The sequence below is a fragment of the Vigna unguiculata genome, chromosome 9 (assembly GCF_037176805.1).
Source record: "Vigna unguiculata cultivar grain cowpea cultivar isolate G323 ecotype 2 chromosome 9, ASM3717680v1, whole genome shotgun sequence".
Lineage (NCBI taxonomy): Eukaryota > Viridiplantae > Streptophyta > Magnoliopsida > Fabales > Fabaceae > Vigna > Vigna unguiculata.
Window position 1 is genome coordinate 46236935 of NC_140800.1, and position 11092 is coordinate 46248026.

Consider the following 11092-nt stretch of genomic DNA (forward strand, 5'->3'; position numbering starts at 1 on the left):
TGCGGAAAAGCATTAGAACATGTTTTGACTTGGAATAGTTCTAAAGGCGATGGTCATCGATTTTAAAGGCTGACCTAACATTTAGACACAGATGTATTTTAAAATAGTGGTAAATATGTTTTTGATTACTTAGTTTTCACTTAAAATTGAAATTAGTTTTTTTTTTTCATTGGAACAAATTTAAAAAAAGTAAAAGAAAATAAAAACATTTATAATTGCATGCTAGCTTTTATTAAAAGAAATTGCTTGATCTTTTGTTTTTTAAGTAATTTTTTCTAGTACATTAATTGATATTAGCTTAATAATAGAGAATTTAGTCAATTTAGGTAATGTTTTAAACTTCAACCCGACATAATCTATAACTATATTTGCAATGTCTTGATATTTTGAATAAGTATTATTTTGATAAGTTTAAAAGTTTCTATCATTTAAAAGTTTTTGTCAAAATCAACTTCTCACATGTCTTATAAAAGTTAAACTTGTGATGAATCTCTAAATTTTAAAATAAATAATATTTCAAATTCAGTCTTTGACTATAATAAAATTATTTAAACACACTTGAAGTTAAAATAATAATTTATAATACTTGTCAGAAATAGTCTAAATGTAAGTTAAAAGTCTCATATTAAATTTAATAAACAAAGTTAAACATTATATAAAAATAAAAACTCATAACACTCTTATCTTAAGATATCAGAAATAAAAATAATGTCAAATATCTTATATGTATAAAATCACCATAATATCTTAAATGAATATAACCGCACATATGAAAAATATAACCTAATAATACTATTATAAATCTTTTGTAATTAACAAACAGTATATAACTGTGATAATTAACTTTAATCATAATAACAATTTATAATATTTGTTATAAATAGTGAGTAATTATATGTTAACCGATATCTTTGATGGCGTGCATAACAATCATCTCTTCGTAAATAAATATGAAAACTACCATATTATGTCGCGTTGGTGTTACCTTTTATTTTGTGTTTATATAAAAAAAATACTATTTATTCCCTTGAAAATATAAATGCGTACAAATAACTGTTAGAAACAAATAAAATAATTCATGGTGAGAAATCTTAAAAAGGAAAAAAGAAGAAAAAAATGGTGGGGGTGCAACCTGGGTTCTAAAGTTACTAAAATTCTTTGAGTGCTGCAGCAAAATGAGAAGAACCAATTCCATTTTATTGCTATGTTCAGTGGCTTTTGGTTGAGAAGGATTAAATTAAAGAACCAAAAATAATGGGCATTGTCTCTTTCGGTTGTCTTGGATGAAGAGATAAGTATATTTTTGTCCCTTTGGAATCATCCTCTGCACCAAACGCACTAACTTCTTAACTTCTTTATCACAAAATCTACTCAACTTCAATTTAACTACTTCCATACATAATGTCTTATACAACATTCTTTACATATATGTTAACATTTGATGTTTACAATATTATTGCCTCTTGTATTTATAGGAGACATACTTAACACAGAATGTTTTTACGATAAATACTTTGTAGAATATTCACTCGTTTTTCATTGTCGGGTATAGAGGGATGAACCCCTAAGTTTCACTACTTTTCTTTATAGAGTTTTATCTTTTAAAGTTATTAAAATACTTCAAAAGTTAGAAACTTAACTATGGTAAGTAACTTTCATCAAATGTGCATAATAAGAAGACATGTGGACAACATTTTTCACTTATGAATTGAGTGAGATACACTTACTTAATTCACCCCATTCAAGTCATGAACTCGTAGATTAAGCAAACCATTATCACTCAAGTGAACTTAAGTCAATTGAGCGATAATTCAAACAATCATTTAAATGTTAACTACTAGTGAAAAAAAATAAATGTTGTCATTACTGGAGTCACCATATTTACACTGACTTAAAAATACAGTAAAATATATTTTATTTTCATAAATAAAATGAAATATATTTAATTTTTGGAAATAAAATGAAAATATATATCATGTTTGGAAATAATATATTAGGTCATTGAAAATTCTTTATGATTACAATAAATGTATACAATTTTGAACGGTAAAGTATTCAATGATAATGACTCTGGTGTTGAGAAAGTTGCGTTTATACAGTAAATAGGTATCCGGATTACCATTATATATATATTGAATGTGTATACATGAACCTTTGTTTTTAATGTTATATTACATTTATTTCTTTTCAAGAAATAAATGTAGGAGAATGTAACAGAAGGAGCGTAATTAAGATGGATGCAGAGAATAGAAAATGAAAAAAAAAAAAGTTTATATGATACATTTGAATTCTATTCTATTATCATTCCACAATTTTTATCGAGGTAAAATATTTTAACAACATTTACTTTTATATTTAAAAAAATAATGAGAAATAATATAAAATAAATGTAAAAAAAAAATTCTAGTACTAATATATCATTTAAAAAAAATTAGGAAGAGACAAGAGAGAAGTGGGTTAATGCATGAAGAGATTCCTGTTTAAGAATAAAAGTGAATTAAAAAAAGAAAAAAAAAATGGAAAGGGACCCACCAGAAATAAAAGCTCCCACACCTCTCTTCTCTTCTTCTCCCCAGTACTGTTTCTGTTTGCATGTGACCTCACTGACACTCTCTACTTTCACTGTCGGCGCTCTCAACGCACACATACATACTCTTCTTCTTCTTCTTCTTCTTCCCTCCAAATTTCTCTCTCTCTCTCTCTCTCTCTCTCTCTCTCTCTCTCTTACTCTGTTCCTTTCTCCAAACTTTGCTTTCAAGTTTTCACCCCGTGACTCCCTCTCTACCACCTCTGCATTATAAATAACACCCACTTCCCACGGTTAACTAACCATCGCACCCAACAATGGCACTTTCCAACCTTTTCCCATTTCTTCTTCTTCTTCTCCTTCTCCCCTCTCTCTCCGTCACTGCTCACGATTACCAGCAGGCATTGTCCAAGGCAATCCTCTTCTTCGAGGGGCAACGCTCCGGATTCTTGCCGCAGGACCAGAGAATGCAGTGGCGCGCCAATTCGGGTCTCGGCGACGGCTGGACCTACAACGTCGACCTCACCGGCGGCTACTACGACGCCGGCGACAACGTCAAGTTCGGCTTTCCGATGGCATTCACCACCACAATGCTCTCCTGGAGTGTCATCGAATTCGGAGACATGATGCCTCCCGACGAGCACAGAAACGCGCTGGTCGCAATCCGTTGGGCTACCGATTATCTGCTCAAAACCGTTTCTCAGCCCAACCGCATTTTCGTTCAGGTAACTAACTAAATCAACAAACCTCCATTTTACTTTATTTCATTTCTGCCCAACGTTTTATGCCAATGGCTGTTTCGTAAATTCTCCTTATTCGTAATGGGTCCATGGATCACGGGCGCATGTATGGATGGGTGCCCCTTCCATCTCCTTCTTTTTACCAATTCATAATGTACTTTATTAATCTATTTATTTATTTTTACCTATTTAATATAATCCATATTTTATTTTAACGAGTGTCAGTTTTCGTTCTTTCTCGTTACATAATCGATAGTTTATGTAAATATATATTCACGAGTCTTCAGTATCTAAACTTTTAAAATGTAGTTTTACGTCATAATCATTTGCACGCTTAGGAGTAGCATTTTGTTGATAGGATTTCAGGCTCATGTATTTTTTATGGGTTGATACTGTGATATCTATAAGATTATTTGTTAGTTAGTTATGATCACGACAAGTGTTACGAAGAGACATTAGAAGAATACTTTTATTATTGAGATAAAAAAAAAGAATAGTGCTAGTATCACTCTCTCTTAAATCACCCTGCACTTATTTATTTCTATCTGCTCATTTCAGTTGATTCAGTAATGGCTTCACTTTTCATTTTGTTTGTTTATTTATAATCAAATTCACCACTTGTTATAGAAATATTGATCACTTTTCTATTTACCAAAGTATGGTAAACTTCAGCACTACGCTTGAAAATATATTGTTTTAGATAATATATTTACTTTATTAAAAATATTAATCATTAAATTATTGATTAAGTGAAATTTATATTGATTTTTCGTAAACTAAATGGTGTGTTTGGGAGGTTGTGGGGGAAGATAATGCAAGAACTTTTCGCGGTGTCCGTTTCATTTTTATTTTTCTCACGTAAGATTTCATAGAATAACATTAAAAAGTAGGAGTATTATTTGTTAATTATTTGTCTTTGTCTTTTTGGTGATGCACGAGTGCACCGTTTCTCGAAGTCCGTGAGTTTCACGGCTTATCAACTGTCCTCTCCTGAATTCATAACGCCAAATTTAATTAATTAATTTATTTTTCTTGAAAGAATATTAGTGTGTTCAATTCCCGTGAACTAACGAGTAACTAAAAATAAAGAACCGACTAATGAGAGTTAATTAAGAATGTATGTATGCATGTGTGGGTGTAGGTAGGTGATCCAATCTCTGATCACAACTGTTGGGAAAGACCAGAGGACATGGACACAAGAAGGACTGTGTACGCTGTTGATGCACCGAACCCAGCCTCAGATGTGGCTGGTGAAACTGCTGCGGCACTAGCTGCTTCGTCCATGGCGTTTCGTTCATCGGATCCTGCTTATTCAGAGACTTTGCTACGAAATGCTGTCAAGGCATTTCAACTTGCAGATAACTATAGAGGTGCCTACAGTGACAATGCTGATGTTAGGGATGGTGTCTGCCCATATTATTGCGACTTCGATGGATATCAGGTAATTAATTCACTTGTTACTTTCAATGGCTTTGCCTTTTCCTTTTAGATGCAATGGATCATAATAATTATTGTTTGCAAGTTTCGGCCCACAAGGCTATGAAAACAATTTATCCACAATTCACATATATTTATTTACACAGGACAATCAAAAGATTAAGACAATTCACATCTAATTCTGTGCTAATTCTTTGTTCATTTGTTGGTCCCCATCAGTGTTAAAAACTAAATCCATTTTAACTTTATTTAATAACTAAAAATTACTTGTTTGCTCTTAACATGGGTCATGACAATCTTTGGGACGGCTTCAAAGGGACATGCTGTGACCACTTTTCAGTCAGCATGAAACTATATTGGGCAAATATCATACTATTTATAAGCAATATCTGTGTATTTATTATATGCATGTATTGTGACAAATTGAGTGATTGGAATCAGTGGGATTTTGACATGTCAATTGTGATATACTTAACAAGAACAGGACGAATTGTTATGGGGAGCCGCATGGCTAAGAAGGGCCACTCAAGACGACAATTTCCTGAATTACATTCAAAGCAATGGCAAAACGCTCGGTGCTGAAGAAAATATAAATGAGTTCGGTTGGGACAACAAGCATGCCGGCCTTAATGTTCTTGTCTCTAAGGTCAGTCTCCCATTTACCCTTGCAATAAATACAATTACTCTTCAAATGACAAATTATAAATTCTGATATATATCATTCCCACAATATTCGCATTCAAGTAAATGCTAATTATGTCTCTTCACTAACAAAAATTCCCAATTTTAGGAAGTTCTAGAAGGAAATGTACTATCTCTTGATTCCTACAAGACTTCGGCAGAGAGTTTTCTGTGCACGCTGATACCCGAAACATCAAGCTCACACATAGAGTACACTCCCGGTGGACTCATATACAGACCAGGGGGTAGCAACTTGCAGCATGCAACCTCAATTGCTTTCCTTGAATTGGTTTACGCTAATTACCTATCACGCACTTCACAAACCATCAATTGTGGGAACATGTATGTTAATGCACAAACACTTCGCCAACTTGCTAAGAAGCAAGTTGATTACATTTTGGGCGATAACCCAATGGGTATGTCGTACATGGTTGGGTATGGCAGCAAGTATCCACAGCGTATTCACCATCGTGGCTCCTCTTTACCCTCCATCAAGGACCATCCTCAAGTCATTGCCTGCAAAGAAGGCTCAATCTACTTCAACTCCTCCAATCCTAATCCTAATGTTCTGGTGGGAGCCATTGTTGGAGGACCAGGAGAAGATGATCTCTATGGGGATGATAGGGCTGATTTTAGGAAGTCCGAACCAACCACATACATTAATGCACCATTCGTTGGGATCTTAGCATACTTTGTTGCTAATCCCAATCCATGATTCCTAACTATAATTGCTACCTTTTTTGTAAATAACAAAAGATATACAGAAAAGATGTCTCTCATCTTTAGAAAAGCAAGAGTGAAGAGGCTTGCCTTGTGTTGGATACATAGGAGGAAAATGTTACACAATTTTAAGTCCCAGAAGCTGTTCCTGACTTTTTCGCCGGGATGGATGAAGAGCAAAACGCTCGACAACTGCAATCTGTTTTTCTTTTCTTTTTTTCTCTTATTTCTTGCTTTTACCAAGAAATACGAGTGAGTTTGTCATACTATGGATTTTTCTTTCTTGGTTTTTTTTTTTTTTTTCTCAACACATAACAATGTATGGGTTTATGATTTCTGATCATGATTATTTGGAAAATCATACGCGTGGCTTCATTTACAGTGATTTTGTGGATTCCTCTGTACTGAGAGCCCTCCAAAATAGTTAACGCGATTCAACAATTACGCATCCACTAAACTATGAACTGTAACATAAATGGATTCATTCACCAGTTCAAATCCAAAATAGTTACTCACCAACAATTACGCGTGTATGTTTTTCACAATACATAGGTCATTGCGTCTATACTTTTAAGACTTAATTATATTTTTAGTTTCTGAAAATTAAAATATTTATTGTATATCATGATTAAAAAAATTGTTAATCTCTAAAATTTAGTATTAGAAACTAAAATGAACTTTTTAAATTACAGATTGAGAAAAGAATTCAATAGACTAAAAACATAATTAAATCACATTTTTAATTTGATTATAATCTGTCAAGTTTTTTTTTTAAAGAACTGTGAAATCAGCTGTGCGTTCTATTTAAAGTGAACTTTTGACAATCACACTTGAAAAAAAAAACAGAATTTACACATTTTATTGAGTTTAATGATTAAATTTATTAATATAAAAATATGAGAAATAAGAGCAAGTGTGATAAAAAAAATATAGGAATTAAAAATATATTTAAAAAAATATAAATACCAAAATCAAATAAGTTTTTGGTTACAGGTCTAAAACGAGAGTTTGAAGCACCTTTTTTTTTTCTACCTTGACATGACCAAGAATTAAGTCTAATATAAAAAATTGGGCTTGTTTTAGTGGGCCACACAACCCAAAGAGTATTTGAGCGATGTTTTTTAAACATTGATATGATAATCAATATTAGTTATATAAACCATCACATACTTAGTTCTTTATTAAAATATTTTTTACTGATTGAGGTATTATTATTATTATTATGTTATTACAAAAAGGTTGCTAAGTGAAAAAAAAAAAAGAGTTCTGAATTTATTATTTCTCATTTTGTTATGGAGAAAAAAAAAAGTGAAGAGAAATTAGGATGCTCCTAAGCCCTCCCAGCGCCACACAGCTTTTCTATTCTAGCATTCCTGTCTTCTTCAAAACGTGATGACAAATTAGGAAAAACAATCTTCCTCTCTATAACTCTTCTTCCATTCCAACATCAAAAAGCCTGAAATCGACCCCTTCACTTTCTTCCCAATGTTATTCAAAGGCTCCAATTCTTTTGACGCACTCTCTCACGTTTAACATTTTTATAATTACTGCTAAACAAAAGAAAACAATTGTCACTCTCCTAATATGAACGATGGAAAAGGAACGATGGAGTCGTTGAATCTGCACCACTGCACAGAAAGCACCAAGGTTTTGTGAAATCGAAAGAGGACAAGAGCAGAAAATATCTCGGCGTTTGGAGGTGAGAAAAAAAGCATGCATCTGAACCACGTAGGGGGAAGCGATGTGAGCAGAGATTATCATCCACGTGTCAAGCGAGGAGCCTCACCTCAAAAGAGAGATGAATTCCACACTTATAAAAGCAGAGAGAGGGATTTGATGTGTGGTAGAAAGGTTGGTGGTGGCTGAGATAAGATTGTAGTAGCACACATTCAACAATGGCCTCTGCTTCCGCCACTCTTCTCAAGTCATCTCCGGTTATCGACAAGTGCGAGTGGGTCAAAGCTCAGACCCTCCGCCACACTCCGCCGCTATCGGTTCTCAGATGCAACCCCGCTTTCACCGTCAGAGCTTCCTACGCCGATGAGCTCGTCAAAACCGCGGTATATTATATATAAATTACACATTACGTTACCAATATCTAATCTAACTTGATTGTTATTAGTTGTGTTGAGTAATAACGGTTTTGATTGATGATGATGTGAGTGTAGAAAACAGTGGCCTCGCCGGGGCGTGGAATTTTGGCGATGGATGAGTCAAATGCAACCTGCGGGAAGCGTTTGGCGTCGATTGGGTTGGAGAACACCGAGGCTAACCGTCAAGCGTACCGTACCCTACTTGTCACAGCACCCGGTCTTGGTCAATACATCTCCGGCGCCATTCTCTTCGAAGAAACTCTCTACCAATCCACCGTTGACGGAGACAAGATCGTAGACGTTCTTCTTCAACAGAACATCGTTCCCGGTATCAAGGTCGATAAGGTAACCAACTTCAACTTCAAGTTAATCTCACTCTTATTCACTTTACCAGTGTGTGTATGAATGTTAATATATTAGTGGTTTCATCATGTAGGGTCTGGTGCCTCTGGCTGGTTCCAACGATGAGTCATGGTGCCAAGGTCTGGATGGTCTTGCGTCTCGCTCAGCTGCATACTACACTCAAGGTGCCCGTTTCGCCAAATGGTGAGTGTTTATCGTCCTTGACAATTTCCACATCTCACTGTTAGAAAACCTATGCTACTACTCAAAGAAACAGAGTGAGTGGAGAATGAAAATACTAAAAACCGAAAATGAAAAGATAATGCTGCTACCATTAACAAACTAACAGAATACCAAAACAGACAAATAAAATCATCAGATTCTAACACTCGCTAAACTTTAATTTAATTTGTGTTTAATCTCTTACACTATAGGCGTACTGTTGTGAGCATCCCCAACGGCCCCTCTGCTTTGGCAGTGAAGGAAGCTGCCTGGGGTCTAGCTCGCTATGCTGCCATTTCACAGGTAACAAACAAAATCATTCAAATATTTGATAATTATGAGAGGTATTCTATTTCGGTGTACCTTGTGTTATTATTCTTGTAATTAGAGTGATTGATTTGTTTTTTGTGTAATGCGATGAATTAGGAGAACGGGTTGGTCCCCATTGTAGAGCCAGAGATCTTGCTTGATGGTGAACATGGCATTGACAGGACATTCGAAGTAGCGCAAAAGGTGTGGGCTGAGGTTTTCTTCTACCTTGCTGAGAACAATGTGCTGTTTGAGGGTATTCTCTTGAAGCCCAGCATGGTTACTCCAGGAGCTGAGTCCAAGGATAGGGCCACTCCTGAGCAAGTTTCTGACTACACCCTCAAGCTCCTTCACAGGAGAATCCCACCTGCTGTCCCTGGAATCATGGTAAGAGCTGAAAAACAAAAACATTGGATGTTATGTTGGTAAAAAAAAACATTGGTTCATGCAGTAACCAAAGTTGTGTTGTGCAGTTTTTGTCCGGTGGACAGTCTGAGGTTGAAGCAACGTTGAACTTGAACGCGATGAACCAGTCTCCGAACCCATGGCACGTGTCGTTCTCCTACGCCAGAGCACTCCAAAACACGTGCTTGAAGACATGGGGAGGGCGTCCAGAGAACGTTAAAGCAGCACAAGACGCACTTCTTTTCCGTGCCAAGTCCAACTCTCTCGCTCAGCTTGGAAAGTACACAGGAGAAGGTGAAACCGATGAAGCCGCTAAGGGGATGTTCGTCAAAGGCTACGTCTACTAAGATTGTCATACACATTAATCTCTCTAAATTGTGTTGTGCTTTTTATGGTCTTGAACACTATTTTTATTCATATTGATTACTCGTACCTTTTCAACTTAATGAATGAACTTCTCGCCATCCAAATTCGAATCTTGCACTTCGACGTCCCCCATTCAAATATGTCTTCCGTCTGTACAAATCTAATTATACTATTTTATTTTTGATTTTCATCATCTTATTATAAATCGTTAATTAATATACTATTATTTTTTATTTAAAAGAATCAATTAATCACGTTAAATTACATTAATGTATCACTATTTATTTTTTAAAGAATCAATCACTCACACTATTTTAGATCAGAAAATAAAAGACGAAAATTATCACTATTTATTTTCTAAAGAATCAATCACTCACACTATTTTAGATCAGAAAACAAAAGATGAAAATTAAGAAATGGGAGTAAAATTTTTCTTTTCAAATAAATGAAACATATACTTACATGAGCAATTGTTTTTATTTGAAACGACAACTTATTAAAACTTATAAGAGCAAGTTGTACAAGAAATTTGTCCCCTGTGATTTTCCAAATGCACCATCATCTGCACTCATTCAAACAAATTCATTATGTACTTTTTACTTAACTCTGAATTGGGCAATCAAACCAATTGCGCCATCATATAAATCTGAATTTTCTGTCCTAGTTAAAAGAAAGAACAACTTTTATGTCAGTATCTTTTTTACATTTTAACCTCTGAGATTGAAAAAATATATTTTACAAGTAGAAGAACTAGAGTTTCTAGATCTCTATCTTGTAATCTCATTGTTCTCCATTTACAGTTTTTAGCAACCATGCATCAACCTAACGAATGAGAAGTTGCAACAACATTTTAATCAGCTTGTTGGGCTTATTGGACCTGCATGAACAAACAAACAAAGAATAGAGTAATGGTAAGAACACTTAAAAGAAGACATGAAAAGTGACAAATGAAGAAAGAGATTACGAAATGGTTAATTTCGCAATCTTTCAATTAATTTCAAAAATCTTGTTTTTAGTTTATTTGATAGAACAAGATAAAAATGTTTGCTTTTTTAGCAAAGAGAATGCATTTTATTTGTTATAATTTTTAAAACGCAAATAATTTGTTTATAATGATGATAGCATTTTACAATTTTAATTTAAAATTATGATGAAATACTTGTAGATTGCTAATATCATACAAGGCCGAAAGGAAGGAAACATAATGAAATAAATTTGCCACTTAAATTGCCTATTAATTATTTGATAAT

The 11092-nt window shown here is 34.2% G+C and overlaps 2 protein-coding genes across 2 annotated transcripts; both read left to right on the plus strand.

Annotated features, from left to right (window-relative positions):
- Positions 1-2719: 2719 nt before the first annotated feature.
- On the plus strand, positions 2720-6486 carry LOC114162379 (endoglucanase 24-like). Its single transcript, XM_028046250.2, has 4 exons — positions 2720-3252; positions 4409-4708; positions 5189-5350; positions 5495-6486. Exons 1-4 carry the CDS (start codon positions 2845-2847, stop codon positions 6098-6100), a joined length of 1476 nt encoding a protein of 491 aa, XP_027902051.1. The 5' UTR covers positions 2720-2844; the 3' UTR covers positions 6101-6486.
- Positions 6487-7918: 1432 nt separating this feature from the next.
- On the plus strand, positions 7919-9937 carry LOC114162136 (fructose-bisphosphate aldolase 1, chloroplastic-like). Its single transcript, XM_028045922.2, has 6 exons — positions 7919-8165; positions 8274-8543; positions 8635-8744; positions 8975-9065; positions 9189-9458; positions 9545-9937. The coding sequence occupies exons 1-6, from the start codon at positions 8001-8003 to the stop codon at positions 9821-9823; spliced, it is 1185 nt and encodes a 394-aa protein (XP_027901723.1). The 5' UTR covers positions 7919-8000; the 3' UTR covers positions 9824-9937.
- Positions 9938-11092: the final 1155 nt, after the last annotated feature.